The following is a 22,618-nucleotide window of genomic DNA, read 5'->3' on the forward strand; positions in this document are numbered from 1 at the left end:
GAAATTGCGGCGCGCTGTCTCTCTTATTATACCAGCTTCTGGCCGGAATGCCGGCCAATTTGGAGCTCTGGATTGAGCTGCTCCGCGAGGGAGCTATCGTCGGCGTTTTGGACCAATCATGGCGCGTAATGCCCCCGCCCCCGGTGCTTCTGTCGGCGATAAAAGTCGAGGTGAGGAATTGCTTTGGCTAATCATCTCTACTAATATTCTTCCTCCCAATGGAGAAGGTCTTCGCCGGAACATATTGCAAATGATGTTAGTCAAGGAATCTCAACATATATTCCTTTGTCATCAAGAAACCAGTCTGTCATGTATATGCTGGAGTGTGTGATATCCCCAATAAGATAAGATGTTATCAGTAGGCTTGGCATTCGATAAGAGTTCAACAAGATCCATCAGACATTGGATTGCACCGGTGCATAACTTACTCTATACCTAATTCACGATCTATAAGTCTAATTCATCATCTGATCTAGATTTTATCATAAGCTCATGGTCACTAATTTAGATGATCTCTTGGCATGGTTTGTCCTCCGTAGCGTACTTTGCTTGCCTCGAGTCGGTATCTACCTTTTTTCCTATTACAAGTCGTCAGTCAGGAAAATTGTCATGAAATAAACACACGCGTTGTGTAGCTGTCCTCAAAAGATGGCCCTTTTGCACATAGAAGCAAGATTCACACATTGCAAAGGCATCAAGAGTCACTTTATATAATATCATTTCTCAAATAGAGCCCCAAACAATCAGAAGATGACCACCAAAAAAAAGAAAGAAAGAAAGAAAGTAACAAAAAGAAAGACGTTTGCCCACAGCTTCATCAACTATGACCAATCCCCCTCATATATCTTCAACATGTCTTGTATCGCTATTGCGTTAAGCTTCATCCTCAGCAACAATCTGATGACCATCATGTTCAGAGCATTCTCTATACTCCTCACTGGACGAGTCCCAGCACTTATCAAATACTATCTCTGGATCAAGACGTCTATTATCTTCTGATCCGATGACCGGAGGTCATATGATATCTTCAGCATCTTCAGTTCAGGCGCACTGGACAAGGGACCACGTGAAGCGTATCGATCAACCGATGCTCCATTTAAAGAACCAACAACGAATCTTTGGTTACGTCTGTGAAACGCCGGAAGGGTGATTCCTCGTACCAATCGTCCATCTCAACGAGATCCTCCCATTTACAATGTCCAACGATCTCGACGGGTGTAACCTCCTAAAGACAGAAATATTCGTGTCTGTGGTCCTCAATGGGTTTGAGGCCAGGGTATGATATTTGGTCGTAGTGCATTTCACTGAACAAATCAAGGATATGTCTGCCGCTCGCTGCTCGGGCCCTTGGATTGATCCCTGTAGGGTTCTTGGGCCTTCTGCTTCCCGCTGTTAGAGTTGCATAACCGTGTGCAGCTGTTACGGATGTTGTGGATGGGATGTATGGTGATGGCTTTAAGTTTCTGGGTTTGGCATGTAGAGATAAAGATAATGACAGATCATCGAAAGTATCTAGTGGTCGACATGGCGAGCTTGAATACATGTGGTTCGCTGGTGTTTGGCTGGACTGCTGAGCAAGAATCCTAGATTCTAAGCTGTGGCTGGTCTAGGTTCGGAGGAAGTTTTTGATACCAGGGGCGTATGCCTTCTTCTGTGTAAGTATCGGGTATTATCAAGTGACCTTGATGGCTGGTTCTTAGACCGGACTTTTGATGGTAGCGCCTAGGATGTGTCGGTACCACGTTGGGACAAGGAGTTGTAGGACACTTTATATATATCAAGAGAATAGCTTGCTTTGTCTTCAATAAGATATTCTCAAGGGTAAGCGTAATAACGATGACTGCTGACGATAAGGTTACCATTATAACATATAGAATGAGCGACAATGACATATCTTTCTAGCGTGATGAGAACTCACAATCCTGATGCCTGTAACGTCTCCTAATGTGACTTGAGCTCCACGGCATGGCTCAAAATGAGATGTTATAGAAGCACAGTTCATATCAACCAGGTATTTCAGGCTCCTACTCTCACGATAGTGTTTAGTCCTGCTTTAACCTGGTGTTATAGGGTGAGAGGGATTTGGTCAACCGCTGACTTTTGGACAATCAGGGCATCCCTAATCAGGTCGGCGGGAGAATATGTGCCAAACAACTACCATCATGATAGCGAGCTCGTATCAGGTGATGGTCGAGACCACGTTGATGGGTACGAGCATTTGATATACAAGCTAATGGTAAGATATGAGACCTAATCAATTAGCCTGGGCTAGGCTAGGGTTCTCAAACGCAAGCAAAGTGTTGCCCAGTAGTTACAAAAGAAGTTATGGATGCCCCTCTGCAAGACTAGAGTGAGATTCCTGTCGTATCATGGGAAGGCTTGAATCGTGGCAACCAGAAATCTGCTTTTGCCTTTAAGCAAAGTTCAAATCAAATGCTCAATGGTGATTTATTTACTATGTTTAGGAAGACAATCTAAAATCCGGCGTGTTTGCCCTGGACGATAGTTAGTGGCAGTAATTGAGATAATCTATGTTCGAATCAAGTATTTTAGGCACAGGGGCTTAGGATAATGGTTAATAGAGAACGGTGCTGCAGAGCAAGCAAATGAATATTAATCTTACGCATTTTTAATTATTCTAGACCAGACACAGTGATAGTCGTTGCATATTACCCGCTGAGGTCGTGTGTGTTATTTCCAGGCAGGTCATATTCTTTGATATTTTGTGAACCCAGCAGTCTTCTTGTCTATTAGCGTGTTGGAATAAGTCCAAAACATTTCTAGAAGGTTCCCTCCAAGATATACTGAGAAAAAAAGTACGAAGGCAACAAGACGGGTTCAAGTACTACAGGTAAGGTAGGAGTACTAGTAGGGTTAACAGTCCCCACAGTCATATACAGCGAATTAGTAACTAGCTAACCTTTAATAGCCAAGGTGAAGAAAAGATCAGCCAACACTGCAGGTACGCCGTAATTACCATTAGTTAACAATGACTACTTCTGTCATACTGCCTAGGCTAAGGATCCTCTTGGCATTGGGACTGCGCAAAACCCCTGCAAGCCTGATACACCCCTACGTAGCATTATAACCTACGAAGAGTATTCTACCGCTTCTACGCACGTCCGGAGATCACCGGCCGGAGGCCGAAAAGACTAGCCGACGATGATTGCTTAGAGCGGCCGAAACCGTACTCTGGACTCTGGGCTGACAAGGATGTGTACGACTAGGTATGCACGTACTAAAGTACTAGACACTTTAGTGGATGGACCTGCATTCATCCTTAATCTGTTAAAATAACCCTGACGTGGTAAGTAGGTATCATGCCATATTGGCGTTGACATTGACGGATTTATTTCGGACGTGTGGGGATGGATGGTGGGGATGGCGGGATTGATTTTGAAGGGCTTTCTTGTGGAGTCTTCCTCCATTAGGTGCCCCTGCGTAGAAATGGTTGATTGAAGTGTACAATTTTCAGTGCTATCTTTTTCTTTGGCTTGAGTTGTCTAGGGGGACTAATGTAGTATATCGTATGTACTATACATATTTTGAAATGTACAAGAGAAGTCAATGCAAGGTGTAGTTTCCCAAAGAACATTTGTTTTGGGTTGAAGAATCGTGAGTCAGCAGTCAATGCTTCTCAGAAGTCACCTCATGGAAGGAGAGGCTGAAAGAATGTTAGATAGAATGTTTGTCTTTGAACGGTGAACTAGTCACCCGGTTAAGGGATGCGGAAGATTTTTCGCTGCCAGGCGACGTGTAGACCGCACCGTTGTACTTAAGATCAAAGTCATGGTTCGGCGTCGTGACACGGGCATGATTCGATGGCATGTTAACATCATTGTCAATCGTATCGTTTGGATTCCTTGATTCGGTCCAGCTTTCCATTTCAACTGTCCGATAGACCTCCAACCGTTCCAGCTGGCTGTCGGTAAAATGTTGTGATCGCCCCCTAGAGGGCTTGGTAGAGTGCCGGGATGGAGTGGCTGACGACCATAGTTTCTGGGGACGACTTTGGCCATACCCGGAGGCATACTGGCGGGTGGACTGGAGTAGCCGGGGTAGGAAAAATGCAATAAGAGGCCTCAACGCGGGTGCGGAAGCACAGATCTAATAAGCGTTAGACAATTTTGCTAGAAAAGATTTGCAGGATTTTGACATACCAATCCTAGATTAATCTCCAGTGATGCGGCGAGGAAGACGGTCCAGCCATACCATGTCATGTCGTACGAACCGATCATACTCTTATACACATAGACAGTTCGGACGGTCCCAGCGACGTTGACCACAATCCCTAGTCCAAAAATTGATATCACGGCAACCCGTTGCCGGGCCGGGAGGTTAAGGTTCCAGATCAATGGCATCGGGAGCACAGTGGACAAGAAGTCAGTAAAGATATTGACGACGCTAGCGGCGAATACAACTGCCCCGTCATTCAAGCAGCGATGAGGGTATGTTGGTTGGAAGTCCCAGTAGGCATGAATCGGGCTAGCAAATTGGCACTATGTAAGAATCAGGATGCGGGCAGCGGGGAAAGCTCAACATACCTGCATTGAAAGATGCAAACAAACAAGAAAATAATGCACAGCAGAGCCACCAAGACCATGCCCCCGATCAAAACAATGTTATATTTGGTATAGAGGCCTTTGCTACCGGCCCCGAGCAGGCGTTTGCAGAACCATAAGAGAGCGAGTTTCGTTATGCTAGAAGACAAGGAAAAGAGGATTTGGAAGAGGAGATTGAATTTGGAGGCAGCTGGGATCCACTCCAACGGAACGTCCCATAAATGCCTGTTGCATCCATATTTCTCAGTGGCTATGCAGATAATAGTGCACATAGCAATCGTGAAAGCCTAAAGACAGGTTAGAGCCAGCCAGTGGAGTAATTCTCTTCTTGATAACATACTAGCGCAACTACGATAAGAAAATCGTCGATACCGGGGCTGCATGTTATCTTGAAGCGGGTATAGAGCCGAAGACAAGTCACAATGAAAGCGAGGGTTGAAAAGACAATGGTCACGATAAGGACAGAATTCCCGCGAGTGACAGGGTCAATATAATTGTGCTCTGGCCATGTCGCCACAACACTGGCCGGGGGAAGCTTCATGTTTCTTGTTTAGTTGGAGGAGCCGTAAGAGTGCGGAGGGTGGCTGGCTGGCTGCCTTGCTGTCGTACAGTAATTCGGTTTTGTTTTTGGTAATTCAATTGAAAACTAATCATAATCATTAGCACCCCGGTCGAGTGGTAAAAGTCACGTAAGCCATCATCCAGGTGCTAGCGTCGTGGCAAAGGAGCGTGGGAGTAGTTCGGAATGAAAGTCGACATGGAGAGAGAGGCTGGCGAGATGATATACTCCACGGTCAGTTTTCCACAACTACGGCGATGGGCAACCACCTTAGATTCAGGCTAGGAGCTTGACAGGCTAATTTGTGAGGGGACCAACATTGGTCTTTTTGCAACCAGGGTTGCAGATCAATAAAGTCCCTTTTGGAACCAGGGGACACCGTGCGTGGTATTTGTGGACTAGTAAATTGGGCCTTTTATACTGTCTCCCCATGGCCGGACCAGGCCCCGGGCCACCGCAGCCATTGTGCCATGACAAGGGTCAAAAGCAGGAACGCAGTTGGGATTCTGACAAATGCCGACTTTCCCCTCCACTACGCAGTGCGCCGCTACGCGATCGCAAAAACAGTAGCAAATCCGAAGACTACCGGGGTTTCATGTTCAACAAAGGGTGATGATAGGCAGATCAGCGACCCATCGTTCACGTTGTGCTCCACTGTGGTCAGTGGACGATCTGATCGTCGACCACTAATGGTCGCAGGTCCGTCTGGTCCCCTGGGAGTGGCCAGGAAGGCCAAAAAGTTAAAAAAGAGTTTCAATCATTCAAGTGCCTGAGATATGTGACGGTTTCCCCGTGATCCATCGCTGATTCGAGGATATTGAACCGACAGACGCGTCCCTCGGAAGACAAAGTCTGTAGGAACCAATTAGTGGCCATAGCAGACGCAAGTTTAACTTAAGAAATTGCCAAGCCCCGAGGGCAGGGGGTTTCCAAACACGAGGTGGTTTATTGCTTTGCCTACCAATCGCGTTACATTGCCATTTCCATTGTCATGCATAAATAATATATTTGTTATAGTAGTACGGTTACTCAATAATCAATTGTTAATATCATTTGCTCTATCAAGAAGCTAGTCCACTAATAGTTTCAGTCCGTCTCCCCTACGGTGGAGCCACTGGACAGCCCTTGTTAGATCTTGGTAGCGAAGTCGGCATTATTTCTCGTTTACCTTACGTACTATCGACGGACCAACCCCCGCGCATCTTTCATCTCAGTATCTTCAGGCTAGGTCTCAACGCCGTGTGGAAAACGTTGCCTCCACCTACTACTCCTACTACTCTACTAACCTAACCCTCTATTAGGTAGCAGACCACCTGATCCCGATAATGGTCTCGGCCAAGCCTTAAGTTTCCAGCTTTTCTTTTCTTTTTCTTGCTAAATAACCTACAATATATAAGGAATGGGAACAAACCAAGACAAGAGGCTAAAACCATTCATTTTCTCTAGCGATGTGATTGATGCCTTGGCTGGTTTTACGACGGTAACGTCGGAAACCCAGTTGACCCCACCGGAGAACTTTGAGCGTTTCACGAACTCAAGTCTCCATGGCAAACAAATGAATTTTTGCCAGACCTTTAGGTGTTTTGCATGTGTTTCCGAGGCTGGCTAGGAGCCCCTTAGCCATTCGCCACGGGTATTCTTTTAATTCATGACTCACCCAACCTTATATGCTTTTGTTCAATACTACCAGCCTAAGAAAAAGTACATCGATATCCCGTGTTCTAGATAAATACACAGACCCCATCGCCCTGTCCTTGGGTAGTCGAGGCGTACCATAACTATGCGGTACTAGTAGCATCCGCAGCAAACATCTGCCCGTGAGATCCTGCGCAGTCGCAATTCTGGGATTCTTTCTTATTCTGTTATTATTTCTTTTTTAAAGAAAAGAGTCAGAGACCGATGTTGATCCTACCTGTCAATCTAATTATTCCAACCCACATACCTTTGAACTTGATGGTCCACCGATCAACTATCAAATCGTCAAAGATGATAAGGTTAAGGTTACAAGCTTTAGTTCTCTCCGTTCAGCCGAGGATTAGAGCTTAGGTAGATAACCAGTTGTCTGAAAAGTCTCATATTTCAGATCCCGAAACTCTGGGCTAAGGTCGGACTGCTGAATGGTGGAGAGCTTGCCTATGGTGACATCATTATCATTGCCGCCCACGAAGAGGGGTTAATCCGAAGATCACGACATCTTCTTTTTAGGAAGACGATCTAATGCAGATCCTGTCAGGTTGAAGCCTTTCATGGTTCGGATCAAAATTGGGTATAGCATACCTCAAAAAGCCCTGGGAACGTGCCGGGAGATCAAAGTGGACCTAACAACGTCCCTCATCGCTGCCGACAATCATCCTGAGTCAATTAGCTAGGGATTGCTTCTTGTCCCTACAAATAATTATTTAAGCCGATTTTCCTATATTGGGGTCAGCTATCTCGGGCTTTTAGATGTGAGGTGGTATCTGAACTGAACAATAAGTTCTTAAGAGCTGCAAGAGCCGACTATGTTTAAAACGTATGTAGTCCATACGTATCATATGTCACTTGAATTAGGGTAAATCCCGATCTATTATATTAATATCAGTCGAGCTTTCGCAGGCCTTATTCTTCCAATCATGTTTCTTTGAAACCAGCGTGCTTTTGGTCTGCTTTGTGATTATGACCTACTTGAGTTTATGTGTTAATGGTATCAAGTCAGCTCTCATAAGTATCAGAAAGCCTTCTCTATATAGAAAGACAGATGACAAGAGCACTATCTAATCCCTGGCAGACCAGCTCTTTTCCTCCTTGGATCTGGTATCTGGTATCCGATGAAAATAGCACAGTACTATAGGTAAAACGCCCACTCGCCTAAATATTCCGAATAATGGGATTCTCTTTATGCAAGGTCTAGTTACGGACTGTAGTTTAGATATTCTGCAAATTCCGAAGTTAACTGCCGAATCTATTAACTCCACTAAGGTTTACAGACAAGCTTTGTTCCAACGGATACAATTCCTGAATGTAGTCTGCTAACCAATCACCTTACATTACCATGCCATATGTAATAGACAAGGGTTTTGACGGGATACTGGGTCGGATACAAATGTGATATTGTAAAGGGTTGGGTTACCGCTGAATTGCATGCCTCCGTTGATCCGTCCTGGCAGGCTTTTACTGAGATTTCCGTTGAAGCATTGGATTTCAGTAGGAGTACCAGAGAACTTAATGGTCTATACACCGTAGTATAAAAGCAGGTCATGGTGTCAAATCTCAATAAAAATAAAAGCCTATTTAGAATCTCTAAAAGCCAAGCTGGCTTATGCTACACAGTGGTGTTACTGATGAAGACGAGCCCATGTGGCTTTTGAGATGATTCTAAAGCTAGCGCTCTACAAGGCAAAACATTAATGGCTCTTCAGTCTTAGCTTGAGAGAATTAGTAGTAAGTTTCTTGTTGATGAATATTTCGCGCATGCAAAGGAAAGCAGCTGCCCTTGACTCCGTGGCAGGTTCAGGTTGCGAAATGAAGTTTGGTATGATATCTAACACTTGCATCGCAGAGTGTGTAGGGAGTTTTCCAGGATGCTGAACACACAATAATGTGGCAAAAAGCATAGGCAGGTAACAAACAAACGAATCCAGAGAGAGAGACAGACAACCACTACTACAGTTTCCGTCCATATATGAGACAAGGTTTCCCATGCTGATGCACTTCTAGGTTTCTAGGTTTTTCAATTCCTTCAGCACATGCTTATTCAAGACATCAATCTCTGTTTTGTCCCATCCTAGAACCCTGGATAGTAAAGCATTGGTATACGCAGGAACACTATGTATTTGGTGAGCCTGAAGAAACTTCCGGATCTCCTTTTGCTTTGGATCCTTAACCCATGAAGTTGAAGGCGCTTTCACAATCTTGCAAACTACGTTCGTGAAGCCGGCGTCTTTCATGCTAAGGGCCAATCCCACCCCCACCGAACCCAAAAATCGTACATAGGTTTGCCAAATTTGGCACTCGCTTCTTGGAGAAGCGTAAGGGCTTGTTTTGTATAGGGTGCCTTTTCGATCGAACCGTCGTCGGAAACGATATCAATAGTAAAGCTCTGAACTTCAAAGAATCCACTAAGCCGCAAATGGGTGAAGGCTTGTTTATATAGATGAGAGAGGTTGCATATAGACCCAGAAAGCTCTCGACCGTGGATGTAATCAAACGGGTGGGTGTAAGGCTTTTCCGATTCAAAGTCATCAATCTCAAATTGACAGTTTAGCGGGACCCTTCGAACCGTGCAAGAAAGTGAGCGATAATACTTCATCCAAAGAGACCGATGTGACCCACCACTTTGGTTGTATAGGACTGAGATTATTCCCTGGAACACGAATTGTCAGCCTAAAGCTCACAAAACTATAGACGCTGCACCTCGTATCCCATACCTATTACTTCTGAGGATGGGTATTAACTAGGATAAAATCCGTTAGCGTTTGGCAGGGTAGAAGAGGCATAAAAGAGAGAGAAAAAGAAAACGATCATTGCCATACCCTGCAAAATCAACAGCTCCGATTCCGAGCCCGTCGACTAGGAAGCTTTGTGGGTTGTTTATGTGTGCAATGTGGATTTCGCCATCGAGGACCAGTGTATAGATAGGGTGGGGTAAGTCCATAAGGTCCTACTTTTCCTCATCATTAGGCTAACTATTGATGTCTATCAGACCTTCTAGAAATTGTAGATAACAGGGTAGGGGAGTAGAGCACACCAGGGTATATTCGTCTTCGCGGAACGCGTGATATCTTCGGCCGTTCTACGAGATTTTATATTATATGCTGTGGCCATTTGAATAAGCATTTCAGGCAGCGCCTACCTCGTACCTGGTTTATCTAGAATGTTAACATATAGCCTCGATTGAAAGATAGAATGACAGTGATACATAAATGAATAAAGCCACGTTTATGGGGGACCCTACTTGTAATTAAAGACGCTTGAAACAATCGATGTCTGGTAGCTATCAGATGAAACCTAGATGAAGAGGTCTATGGACCCCCACATGGATTAGAAGTTGTAGTAGATCCGTATTACGGGTCATTATAATCAGAATCGCCGTCAAGGTAATATGTATCCTAGTCCCAATAAGCCTTGCATATCGAACTTCAGGAACATAATGGGAGAGCAGACAAAAACTAACTTATGTCTGGTTATCTCCGGGTCCGTAGTCACCTGGAATTCCTCGGCCATGGTGTTTTAGTGAACAATGGTATCGGTATCAGGTCAAAAATAGGGAAGAAACAGCAGTCCAAAAGGTGCAAATTATTATTTTTTTTTTTAAAAAAAAAGTTGACGGCTGATAAGTGCTAACAGCGCCCCTCTTCTAGACATTTTAGGGATACCCGATATTGGGACAACGAAGCGTTGCTGTATAAGGTAACTATTATGGCTACTTGTACCGGGTAGTAGGTGGTTCATACCGTTACCAGCGCGAGACACTGATCCATCTACACAGAAACGAAACCAAAAACTAATTCATAAATGGAATAACATTTCTGCTAGATACTTAAGAATACTTCGAAAAAGTACGTTGTAGACAAAGGGCACACTTCTGCTTATCGTCTGCTCTAGTGGTAGATATTGGGACAGCTCAAATCAGCGGGGCTTGTGCGTACTTTGACTCCTCGAAATACGTTCACTGATCTATTCGATGACAAAATATTGATTAGTACTTGTATAGTAGTGGTAGTAGTATAATGTATTAATGTCTAACATTATATCTATGCTACGCTAATTATAGGGCGTAGATCCCAGCTGTGATGATCCTATACACATTGGAAATAATATCATTTATATCTAACGTGGCGATCTAACGAAACAGCAAACATAGAGAAGGAAGGGAAAAAGAAAGAAAGAATTCCATCATACAAGAACTGTGGGATCTCGTGTTGTGGGATCAGATCGACGGTGAATAGAGCGGACTTGGTGCCTCAGGCAGGGTTCGGCCTAGGCCCTGACACCGGCCAATAACTATTTTATATAAACTTACATAGCTTTTCACATTGTAGTATATGCTTTCATGGGTATCTATCAACAGATATGATAACCCGCAGGACAGTAAGCTTAACAAGTTAATGCTAGGGTCACAGGTGCAAGGGTAGCAGAGGTGGGTGTTCAATGATGTCAAGGAGTATCCTTGATCATGTCCGGTATTGCCGACACAGGCTAAGTGTCCTTCGAAATCTGACAGAGAAATTTAAAGGGTGCAATTATACATGGCTGGAGGGCCATAACTGAGTGGGTGTTCGGTGATGTTAAACCGCGACTATTGTCTACCACACAGTCGGTATTGACACTTCTGAGGTCCACAGTAGCTGGATATCAACTTCTTCCCTTACGTTCATGAATGTACACTGCAGGCTACAGCAGCAACGTCACGATTGGATGTAATATATACGTACAAGATAGTGTAATTTTCTTATTTCGTATAATTGACAATAGTAGCAACTTACAGAACATGGTAAGTAATTCTCTGAGAAAAATCCAGACTTTGAAGTTTATAACCCCTATTCCCAGGCATCCTCGTTATAGCCTTTTGCTTGTCGTAAGCCGCGGCAAGACCAATATGGAATTGCTGACAAAGAGATGAGATATGCAATTCCATGGGGACTTCTTAACTTCTATCCGAGATCTGTCTAATGTTGGAAATATGAGTTCCCAAGCTAACAAATACAATAATCTTTGTTCATTGCGAGATGCTTTGACCGACCAAGAAGGGAAACGTTCAGATCGGCTCAGACGAACCGAGTGCTGACTAGTCTGAAATGAGAGTATACTATTTTGAGCGACGCACCCGGCAAGCTACGCTACTGGAGCCACCTGGAGGTCGGAGAAATTACACAGATCCCACACTGATTCATATTCCGTGCGAACGCATAGAGGGTACGGGGATTTGAAATTATGAGGAGATATGTCAACCTGAGATATAACACAATATCCGATTCTTCAATCGACCGATGTCATGCGAAATCGAGTGCCGCTGACATGGATGACTAGGACATGCCAATAAAATGGACTGTGTGTGAGCATCGCCGTGCCTCTTGTTTTCCCTTGAGGAAAGATTCGGACTACAATAACCGAGTAGAAGTTTGTATGACCTACTCCTCCGGATATCCTTTTTTGGGGGGAAGAGAGAGAGGATGCGCAGTTCACAATCCTACGCAGAAGGGAAGAAACTAGAATTGAGACGCTGAGCCGTGTTTCAAGTCAAGGCCAAATGGAGGGAGATTTTAAATTTGACTTGCCGCCTCCGACGGTCCAGAAGACTCCAAGGGAAAAGGGACGCAGCGAATGAATGAACGGTCCTGACGAGAGCGGATACTCCCGTGTGACGTTTGGGAGGGTGGCGCAGTTCTCGCCGTTGCAGACATAGTGAAACAGGAGGCCTGGACCCAACAATGCCCTCCCATCCATTGGTCGGAAGGCCTGTCTTTTATCTCCCAGTTCTGCAAGTCAAAGATCCACCCTTACACGTCTCTCCATCAAAGACTCACACTATCGGACATTGGGACTAGCCCTCATCCTATTTTACCATATTTCTTTATTCTTAGCCAGGCAAATCGAAAAGAAATGTTCGCTTTGTCTCCCACGGTCTAGAAAATCGGGACCGCCGTATTCTGGCCCTCTTAAGGTTAATGACTATGAGAGTAATACCTACTAGCCCTCAGTACTAGATAGATGATATAACCCCGGCGGACCCATTTCTTCTGTACTAGTAGTTGGACCTTGTTTCTTCCCCATCTTTTCGTCTATCGCTAATTCTTTGGTTTTTCTCCTTTTTTCCCCTTTCGGTTTTGTACTTTCATTAATTGTCCTTTGAAAAAGAGTTTGATCATTCCTCTTATATTGTCCTATACATTCGTTTCTTTCTCCTGCTTGCCAGTGTCGGCGTAGCGCTTACATATCGTCGTTGGGCATCGACTCTTGAATCCACCATTTCCATTAATTATCTCGATGGAAGGACACAGTTCACCAACTGCTGCCGCTGACGTGCCAGCACAAGCTGGAGAGGGCCCTGCTCCAGTTCAAGCCGATACCCGCACTCATGCGATCCATCATGACCAAGCAGCTGTTCCAGAACGGGAGCCGTCACCAAATCGTCGTATAACACCACGTCCGACTTTTCTAGAAAACCTCGCCAACACTCGAGATTCCCAATTTATGCTAGACCGACGGAATTCCAGCGAACTGGACCGGTATTTCGTATGTTGATGACTTCCTTCACGAACGATCCACAGTGACCTAACCAAATGCCATTTCTAGCATGGCCCTCGTGACTTGGACAAGCATTCGAAATGGCCCACCTTCCTTCGAATGCACGGTAGTGTGCTACCCAAAATGATCCTTCCGCTATGCTTTGTAGCAGTATGGGCTACTTTGATTACGTTGATCTCCAAGTTCGTTCATAATCGTGAGTATACATATGGAAGTTATGAGGAAACGCATTCGGCTGACTGGCTGATAAGTGGGAATCAACAACATTCTGCTCACAGTCACGGGTTTCGTCGTCGGTTTGGCACTGTCTTTTCGTAGTTCAACGGCTTACGAGAGGTAAGCAAGTTGCTCCCGCGTCCTGTCTGTGGAGGAGGTTTGACTAAACTATATAGATGGGCCGACGGACGCAAGTACTGGTCTCTATTGATTCAGACCTCTCGAAACCTTGCCCGCACAATCTGGGTTAACACTGGTGAACGTGAAGGAGAGCTGGGGAAGGAGGACCTTCTGGGAAAACTGTATGTTGGCCGCCACTTGCAAACGACCTATTAGGTATTCCATGTCTTCTGACAATGCCAGAACTGCGATGAACCTCATCCTGGCATTCGCTGTCGCTCTCAAACACAAACTCCGTTTCGAGCCAGATGTCGCCTACGAAGATCTTGCGGGCTTGGTCGGCTACCTTGATACTTTTGCCAAGGATGCGCATGACCGTCAACGTCTCCAGCCTCCGAGGAAGTCTCTGTGGAAGGCAACGGGTGAATACTTGGGTGTCTCATTTGCTGAATCTAATCCTAGGAAGCTCGTCAAGCGATCCAAGAAGCCTCTCGGTCATCTCCCTCTTGAGATTCTCAACCACTTGTCGGCTTATATTGACAGATGTATTGCTAACGAGACCCTCACCGTCAGCTTGCACCAGGCACAAGCCAGTACGTATGACCCACATTGGAGAGATTACAATAACAACAAATACTGACTTGTACCTTAGTTAATGGATTGGCTGCCCTGAACGAAGTCGTCACGGGAACCGAACGTGTCCTCGATACTCCTCTCCCAACAGCATATAGCATTGCCATCGCTCAAATCGCCTGGATATATGTCATGTCTCTTCCCTTCCAACTCTACAATAGCCTCACATGGGTGACAATTCCAGGCTCAATTGGTAAGAACCCTGTCTCTGACCCTTTAAGAGTATGTAATCTAACAAACTAACCTAGTGGCTGCATACATCATCCTGGGTCTCGCCACTATCGGCAGCGAAATCGAAAACCCTTTCGGTCAAGATGTCAACGATCTCCCTCTCGACACGTACTGCCGACAGATTGCCTTGGAGTTGGATATCATTACCGCGGCCCCGGCGCCCAATGTCAACGAATTCTCCACCCGTGACGAAAACATGGTGCTGTATCCGTTGAGCACGGACGGTTATAATGAGTGGAAAGATCGGAGCGTAGAGGAGATCAGGGCTGCCCTCAGGACGAAGGTGGTTGCTAACTCTCCTTCTGCGCTGGGGTCCGACGAATCGACAGTTATTGGTAGCATGAGTAGTAAACAATCCGTTTAAACAGATGAAAGGGGGAGCGAGGCGACGGGAAAAAAAAGAGAGAGAGAAACCCTTAAAATAAAAGGGTTGAAAAAAAGAAAACTGTTTTCGGAAAAGTCACTACTATCAGCTCGGGCATTGGGTCTCCTTTCGAGTATGCGCGTTTCGGTGTTTCTGTTGATTGAGGGCAGGGTGTACTCCACTCGTTACTGTTATATTACTACGTCATTCGTTGTGAATATGTTGGTCTTGGAAAATCACTACTTAGTGTGTGGATGTATATGATTGGTATATGCTTGTTAGACTGTTTTACATTGGAAATGCTTGAGTTATTTGGGTTTGGGCAATGTTACTTCCCTTTTACAGTAGTAGACATATGATAGATCTTGCAGCATGATCAATTGCAAAGTGCGCCCGAGGACGCGATTGGAAGCCGCGCTTTTCTTGTAGCTTGGTACCATTGTTCCACGCTCAGCCATCCATCCCTTGAGCCATCTGGGTCTCAATCATCCCCCGAATGGGGTGTCAATCTCCACATCGTCGCATTGCCTGGCGAGTCTATATATCGACTAGACATCGCCCCGATCGTCGTGCTCAAGCGCGTAGTTGCTGTGAAGGATGGTATAATCCCGTCGCGGAGGATATCCGATCCTGAAATACCAGTCTAATTCACACCATTCTTGTTTTTCTGACATAACCCAAATACCACAAGACGCACAGGTCCCTAACGTCACAGATCATGGAACGAACAAATCTTCTCCAGACCCCTGAGTCAAAGCTCCCAGGTAATTGCCCTTAGCACAGACCCTCCATGCGACACTACCCACCGAGCCACTGCCGATGCCTCCTCCGATCCAGGAGCTCACCGCCGCAACGACAGCAGGGGCATCTTGGCGCGGGACACGCACCCAGACCAATTTATCTGCGGGCTTCTGTTGTGGAGAATCGGGAGATATTTTGAGGATATCAATTGAGATGGTTGTGCCTGACAAGCCGAGAAATTGGGAGAGCGCAGAGTTGAGGTACGTTCGAGCTGTGAGCGGGTCAAGAGGTTGAGATTGGACGGTGGTCGATGTGCCCGGTTGGTGGATTCTGTACCACAAAGCCATCTGTATTAGCAGAATTTCCGAGAACAGTCACAAGGGGTCATACAGCTGAAGCTTAAGATAGGTCCATGGTGGATTGCGCGAAGTGAATTTGATCGCTTGAGATGACGGTGTTTTGACCGCGGCGGGATCATCAAAAGCCTTTCTTTTGGAAGACATAGTTTCTGTATTTGTGGAAGACATTGTGGCGATTATATTTCTTGTTGTTTATCGGGCATTTTCGAAAAAAAAAAAAAAAAAAATTAGCGACTTACATGAGCACAGATCTTTGCGATTGCGAATATATGGTAATCAAAGCGAATAAAGATCGGCGTTAACAAAAAAAAAAAGTGTGGAGAATTCCCGTGATGTCACGCTGGTGTCCCACAGCACAGTTACCTTGCCGTAACCTCTCGTCGGGTCGGGGTAGGACTCAGTTAATACTCTCATTTCTTAATTATCGCATCTTCCAGCTTCTGGCGCACTTGTTGTATGAAGTTTTCTTCACCTTCCGTTCCAATATCTAAATCAGAGACACAAAGCGTCTTGTCACGCGACTTTAGACCTCGAATGACTTCGACTGTAGATTTGGGGACTTTCAGGATCTATCTCTTGGTAATTAGATTGATAAATCGATCTTCGCTGAGTTATATGCTATCAGGAATCTAGAAGGGAAAACAAAGAGTAGCAAAGAGCAGTACCTGAGCAAATACACGGGATACGGCCGCGTTGGCTTCACCGTCTCGTGGGACCGCAGCCACGCAAACGTCCACTTTTTCGGGACCAACAGCTATGACGCCTTGGTGATTTGCGGAGGAATTTGGTTTGACGTTGCAGGAGATCTGTAGATTATAATTGTTGGAAAGTTGCTTGGGATTGCGGGGTTTCGTAGCCGTATGTTGGATGAGGCGGAAGAGTTGAGAAGGAGGATTTGACATTGTAATATAAAATATAGTTTGAAACTGAAAGGAGATTGGTGGTGGGACTGAAAGAGCGATTATACAAGATTCAGGAATTGTTTGCTAATAACTGATGACCCCTATGTAGTGATTGTAGAAGATTGGATGTGGGGAAACAACGGTTTGTTTCGTTGAACTTAGTTTGTTCGATAGTGGATCAAACTGCGAACCAAGTATTTATCACGCCTTTGTTCCTCTTTTCGCCTTTCCCTCCCGTTCTTTTTTCTTTGACCTTGTCCTTTTTAGGGGACATCATAAGAAAAGCCATTTCTAGGAATAAAGAAGAACTGTTATTTGAAGCCTAGGTACTCTTTCAAATTGACAATGAATGAAGCCCATTGGAAATTCAACTCTATGAGAAAAACTCGCTATCTGCTAATACTACTTAAATAACTTTGACAAAGTCGATTAAGTATAGGGGAGGGGGGATGTTAAGGTGTAAACAGTAGAAGTTAAGGGGGGAACAAGAGGAAAAGACTTGTTTGTTGTGTGCAAAGTCGACAAAACAATACTAAACAGCAACATAGATTACCATTCTCCTCATTTGCCACAGCTATGGATCACGTCTCTTACTCTAGACTCAAGCGTTCTGCAGTTATATGAATTAATAACAATTCCCTCTTAGATGTTTTACTACCAAGGGCTGTTGGACAAGGTTTGCCTGTATTTATATGTCTTTAGTCTAATACTGGTAAGCTTGACATAAGTAAGGTGAGTGAGTTAGTTCGAATAACATTATCAGAAACCGGTCACTCATTCTCAGCAGGACGTTTCAGATCTCTTCCCGAGCCGTGAGCCATTATGCACCACAAAAGTCAACCTGTATTCACTATGCAGGTGTCAGAGGTCCAAGGTGAAAGTGACTCTCTCAGAACACCTGCTTACTATGGGCCTTGTGGAGTGGTACTAGGAAGGCTGAGAGTGAGGAGAGCTCATCAGGAGAGTGAATCTAGCCCAAGCACCACTGACATGCCCCAGATGGAGAATCAGGACCGGGATAACTCCAATACCATTGTATGTTAACTTCTTTCCTTCACTATTAGGACTGGCCAAGATAGCGCTGACTGAACACTTTCCAGTACTCTGCACAACAAACTCATCCCGCTCGACCTGCTGTTCTATTGAACCCCCACGTCCAAATTGCCTCTGATAATGGTCATTTCGCGAAGCCAGCAAGCCAGACAGGTGGACTGAGGGGCGTTCTTGAAGAAGAAGATATGACAGCTTCTCATCTTGATCAGGATAAGTGGAGTCTAGAGAACCTACCAGATATCTTGTATGTCCTGAAACCTGCGCATGCGAGATCTAGGCACGTTGTTCGTACAACAGCACACAAGGTTTTCGGGAAGCATATCAACGTTTTCACGGTCCTGCCGGATCAGATCTCTTCCAAAGTTGAAGGTTGGAGGCTTGAAGCTTGGATGCGTCTCGATCGTCGGATAACCGTGCAAGACATTATCGATCGGGTGAATCCAAACTACAGGCCTAGATTGACGCCACTCGACATCGAACTGCGCCGGAAAGATTTTCGAGAGAAATTTCATGTCGCATGCTGGGGCGCTCAGAAGTCTGTGAATGAGATTTATCGCCTGGCTGCATCAAAGGGAATAGACCCAGCGTTGAACACTACAAGAGGTTTAACTCCGGGTCTGATTGACCCTTCCAAGGGAGAAGCTGGTGGACGCATTCCACTGCCTCCAGGAACAACCTGTGACTCCACTCGCATCGTGCCTGGCCTTCAAGATGACGGAAGCATGGCGCGGAGTCGCCTATGCGCAAAGAGCCACAAGACCCATTCACCAGGTGCCGTTCGCCAGCTGCTCTGGAATACAAAGCACTTACCAACAAAGCTCTCTCCAGATGTCGATCACTTCCACATTGCAAATCCCCTTCTGAAAAGGCAGCTTTCTCATGATGTTATGAAGTAAGCTCCATATACACTATTATTACTACCATATATTGATATGTCAATGCAGTGTCGATTATACTGCTACTCGCAAGAGAAGAAACAAAATATCTACTCAGCAGAACGTCTTCGATTTCAACACCTATCCCGCTACTCTACGTGAATTGGCTTCTTATAAAGGGCCCCCCGTTCAAGTATTTCCCCCCGAAACCGAAGCCGAAATAACGATGAGCCTGGACGATTACCTACGTGGAAGTCAGCTTACATTTTGGGAACATCTGGATGTTCGGTGCGAGAACAGCTTGAGCGATATCAAGAGGTGGTCGCTGAGGTCTTGGTGTTGACCATTTTGAAAGCTATCAGTACCCAAGTTACTTTTTGTTTCTCTCAGGACTAAAGATAACCGATGGATAAGAGGTGAAGATTAGTCTTTTAATGGTGGAATATGTATTGTGTATACTCCCGTGGACCTTCTCACGGTGCTATTCTAATTTGTTCCTTGTATTGCATGTTGGCAGACATCTTCAGAGACAAGTGCTTTTGTGAGGATTATGGCGCTTCCAAAAACTATGCGCTGTATGACTTTGTTACAAGAAACATATGTTTACCCATCTCCATCGTGCTTTACCGGAACGTTGCTGCGCTGGTGTCTACAGAGTTATCAGAACATGATCAGGAAATCCACATGGGTAAGGTAGTACTGATTGCTCATCACTTCGAGTTACTGTACTCATTTTATTCTATTCGGAAACAAATAGTCCAGCTTCATTGAGAACTGGTTCTGTATCCAGACTACAATAGAAGATTGGGGGCTGTGATTGGAAGAGCGCCCATTACAATATGGAAGAACCATCCATACTTCTATTCACTGTTTCCCGGCCGGCATCTCGAGAAGCAGAACAAAGCTATTCTACAATCAGGGAACGGTTCCCACCCCCCAAGAACCAAACAATTGTTCATCATTGAGGCTGACTCATGATCATCGCTCAGCTTCTTATTCAGGTTTCCGGGGATGGGCCCTTGACAGCGGGTGGGCCCACACGTCTGGGGAACTGAAGGCTTGTCGACATGTTGACAGCGGAACTATATCGAACTAAGAGCCGCACCACCCAGGCATAAAAGGCGCTAGAATGATATGGGATTCATTCAGAGCAGAAAAATCCCCAGATTCTACTATTACAATCGTGCGAAAAAGCAATGCATTGCTCCTCTGGAAGCAAGGGTTGAAGTTGTCGGGGAGGGGGCTTGGAGCAGGCTCTAAAGACACAACTACAGTGAATAGTGAATACTGTCGACAGTATCCGAAACCCTCTTGATATCCCGATTTGGACATCTATGCTCCCAACCACCCCATTATTATTCGGAAAATAGGTATGAAGAATAGGTAGCTGCCAGACAATATGGCTCGCCCACTTTATCTCTCAAGTCTTCTGGATAGCACCCTTAGCTTGCTTCAACCGCTTCAAACCTCTTCGTTCTCATTAGATCTCCTGAGAGTCCAAGTTCCCCTCAATATCAGCGATTCGTGTTTGTTCAAGCTTCATACTCTCGCTTTATTCGCACACTGCTCGGCATCAAGTGCAGAAAGACCGCTCTGTCAAAGTCCGCCTCAAGGACGAGAAAGACAATATGCCACAGGTATGCTGTTGCTAATATCCTTATACTGTCCGGCGCCCAGTTGGTATAGTCCACTAACCTCGTCGATAGCCTGTCTTCATGATGGTTGACCCAAAGCAAAGTCTCGAGCTATCTCAGCAGCCGAGTGTCTCCATGACTGTCGAGTCTTCCAAAGCCATTGAGTCCTCCAAGGGCTCCAAGGCCAGTGCGAAGAAAGGCAATAGGAAGAAGGACAAAGGTTGGTCGATGCCTCTTTCAGCCGAGGACAGACATGCAGCATTAACGCCGGCATAGGGAAGTCAGTGCCTCGACAGGATAGCCCTCAGGCTAGGGACCCTCGCAACTTCACTACTTCCCGACCGGGTCAGGAGGACTGGACATGGACCAATCTTCCCGACATACTTTACCAGTTCGAGCCCGAGGATAAAAAAGATCGGAAATCGGACCCTCCTCGGATGAGTTATCTCATTCATGGCCAACACTTACGCGAACTTCCTATCCTCCCAGACAACATCGCTTCGACAGTCGAGGAGTTCCGTGTTGAGGCTTGGATGCGGCTGGACAGACGTATTCGTCTCAAGGATATCACAGATCGAATGCACCCGGACTTCAGAATTCAAGACAATGCGCTACAGCAACGTAGTGTCCGCTTCCGCCAACAGTTCTCGCTGATTGCATGGGACTCCGGCAACAAGCGCAGCCAGCATCTCAAGCAAGATGTTCTCCAAAAGATGGAGGGAAATGGAATTGATCCTACTTTGAACACGACTCGCGGTATAACTCCCGGGTTGATCGACCCTAGTCTCGGGGAAGCTGGTGGCAGGATCCCCCTTCCCAAACAGTACAACAAGGAAAAACGGGTGGCTCGAGACAGAAAGCCATCAAAGACGCTCATGCAGGAAGAAGCCATCACTAACTACAATGCTGCCTCTGATGTGGACACACCGGAGGGACCCGCTAGGGAGGCTTCCTCTCTAGCCAAGTCTACTACCATGGAGCCTTCTGCAATGGAACCCGCCCCAGTGGAATTTGCTTTGGAGGAATTCTCCCCCATCGAAACGGTATCGGATCTTTATGACTCTGTGCCGACATTTGTTCCATTTGAGGAAAGCAATGATCTTCCAGATGACCCTCAGCGAATCATCACAGGCTTGATTCGGGACAACGAACAGCAAGAGACCACTAAGATGGAAAATATCAACTTTAACATGGGCACAGAGAAGCCTACATCATGGCGCAACACAGCGAAGACTTTGAAATCGATCGCGCCAAAGAGAATTCAGCACAATCACCCTTCTCCACTGAAGCTTGCTCGAGGTGGATTTTGCGGCAATGCCTGCCGGATGAGGAAGATTTCAACCCCCATCTTGGCCAACCTCACACGTGTGTCTGGTGAAGCGGAGGATTCACTCGAATTGCTTCCCCCTTCCCACGGACTGTATCCCGATGTGCTGACTCCGCACTCCGAGGCCGACCTTCCATTCGGTGTTCGCGACCAAGTTTTTGACAGTCTGTTCGAACAGTGCCTCTCCGGGGACAGATACCTCTTCGATATCCCAGCTATGACCACACTTGACTTGGAAATGATGGATATCGGAAACATTTATGACATCAATATTGACGACTTCTTTTAAGATAGACTCTCTCGGCACGGCATCCGGTTCTCCATCGCGTCCTTCAATACTACCTGTGCACCCACCCACTTCGCATTTTGCCTTAGCACTCTTATACTGTTACTATACCGCTATACATCCCTGCTCCTTCTTATTGTTTTCTCGTTTCGTCGTTTTGCTTTTCCTATCGCGTGACTTGTTCGTCTGTCCCCGATATTCAGCCTTCTAATGATGTCTGACATTGAATGCCAGGATTTGATTCCCCCTTCTATATGCATTATTTATTGAACCCCATTATCTTTGTTCCCTTTGTCGCTTTTGTACGTACTGCAATAGGCGTTGGAAGGAGTTGGAGTTGTTGTCGATTTAAGGTTGCATGCCAAGATGCATTCCGTCGATAGCGTTCTCTGTATGTAAACAACAGAGCAAAATAACTGTTGAAAGGGTATTGCTTCTGTTTACTCTGGTAAATAACTTCGGGATTTCAAGCAAGAAATTTCAATGACAAGAGAGTGTTGGGACTAAGGTGGTAGGGTTTATCTGTGTAC

The 22,618-nt window shown here is 45.6% G+C and overlaps 7 protein-coding genes across 7 annotated transcripts; 3 read left to right on the forward strand and 4 right to left on the reverse strand.

Moving 5' to 3' along the window:
* Positions 1–3,675: 3,675 nt before the first annotated feature.
* On the reverse strand, positions 3,676–5,103 carry BDW43DRAFT_297334 (uncharacterized protein; the record flags this gene model as incomplete). The annotated part of the gene is made up of 4 exons (XM_032044369.1): positions 3,676–4,107; positions 4,161–4,485; positions 4,545–4,849; positions 4,903–5,103. 4 exons carry the CDS (start codon positions 5,101–5,103, stop codon positions 3,676–3,678), a joined length of 1,263 nt encoding a protein of 420 aa, XP_031904476.1.
* Positions 5,104–8,763: 3,660 nt separating this feature from the next.
* Positions 8,764–10,323, reverse strand: BDW43DRAFT_297335 (uncharacterized protein; the record flags this gene model as incomplete). Its single annotated transcript, XM_032044370.1, has 7 exons — positions 8,764–8,802; positions 8,847–9,048; positions 9,090–9,371; positions 9,433–9,483; positions 9,633–9,760; positions 9,848–9,892; positions 10,306–10,323. The coding sequence occupies 7 exons, from the start codon at positions 10,321–10,323 to the stop codon at positions 8,764–8,766; spliced, it is 765 nt and encodes a 254-aa protein (XP_031904477.1).
* Positions 10,324–12,940: 2,617 nt separating this feature from the next.
* Positions 12,941–15,246, forward strand: BDW43DRAFT_181062 (UPF0187 domain membrane protein). The gene is made up of 7 exons (XM_032038872.1): positions 12,941–13,335; positions 13,396–13,543; positions 13,599–13,683; positions 13,740–13,865; positions 13,927–14,276; positions 14,336–14,509; positions 14,565–15,246. Exons 1-7 carry the CDS (start codon positions 13,087–13,089, stop codon positions 14,909–14,911), a joined length of 1,479 nt encoding a protein of 492 aa, XP_031904478.1. The 5' UTR covers positions 12,941–13,086; the 3' UTR covers positions 14,912–15,246.
* A 381-nt stretch (positions 15,247–15,627) lies between these two features.
* On the reverse strand, positions 15,628–16,179 carry BDW43DRAFT_307160 (uncharacterized protein; the record flags this gene model as incomplete). Its single annotated transcript, XM_032046189.1, has 2 exons — positions 15,628–15,982; positions 16,043–16,179. 2 exons carry the CDS (start codon positions 16,177–16,179, stop codon positions 15,628–15,630), a joined length of 492 nt encoding a protein of 163 aa, XP_031904479.1.
* A 121-nt stretch (positions 16,180–16,300) lies between these two features.
* Positions 16,301–17,046, reverse strand: BDW43DRAFT_181086 (DUF167 domain-containing protein). The gene is made up of 2 exons (XM_032038873.1): positions 16,677–17,046; positions 16,301–16,580 (listed from the first exon to the last, which is right to left on the reverse strand). Exons 1-2 carry the CDS (start codon positions 16,911–16,913, stop codon positions 16,422–16,424), a joined length of 396 nt encoding a protein of 131 aa, XP_031904480.1. The 5' UTR covers positions 16,914–17,046; the 3' UTR covers positions 16,301–16,421.
* A 719-nt stretch (positions 17,047–17,765) lies between these two features.
* Positions 17,766–19,184, forward strand: BDW43DRAFT_307162 (uncharacterized protein; the record flags this gene model as incomplete). Its single annotated transcript, XM_032046190.1, has 3 exons — positions 17,766–17,948; positions 18,014–18,858; positions 18,911–19,184. 3 exons carry the CDS (start codon positions 17,766–17,768, stop codon positions 19,182–19,184), a joined length of 1,302 nt encoding a protein of 433 aa, XP_031904481.1.
* Positions 19,185–20,559: 1,375 nt separating this feature from the next.
* On the forward strand, positions 20,560–22,570 carry BDW43DRAFT_321954 (uncharacterized protein; the record flags this gene model as incomplete). The annotated part of the gene is made up of 2 exons (XM_032049451.1): positions 20,560–20,695; positions 20,752–22,570. 2 exons carry the CDS (start codon positions 20,560–20,562, stop codon positions 22,089–22,091), a joined length of 1,476 nt encoding a protein of 491 aa, XP_031904482.1. The 3' UTR covers positions 22,092–22,570.
* Between the last annotated feature and the right edge of the window lie 48 nt (positions 22,571–22,618).

The sequence above is a fragment of the Aspergillus alliaceus genome, assembly GCF_009176365.1.
Source record: "Aspergillus alliaceus strain CBS 536.65 unplaced genomic scaffold BDW43scaffold_5, whole genome shotgun sequence".
Taxonomy (NCBI): domain Eukaryota; kingdom Fungi; phylum Ascomycota; class Eurotiomycetes; order Eurotiales; family Aspergillaceae; genus Aspergillus; species Aspergillus alliaceus.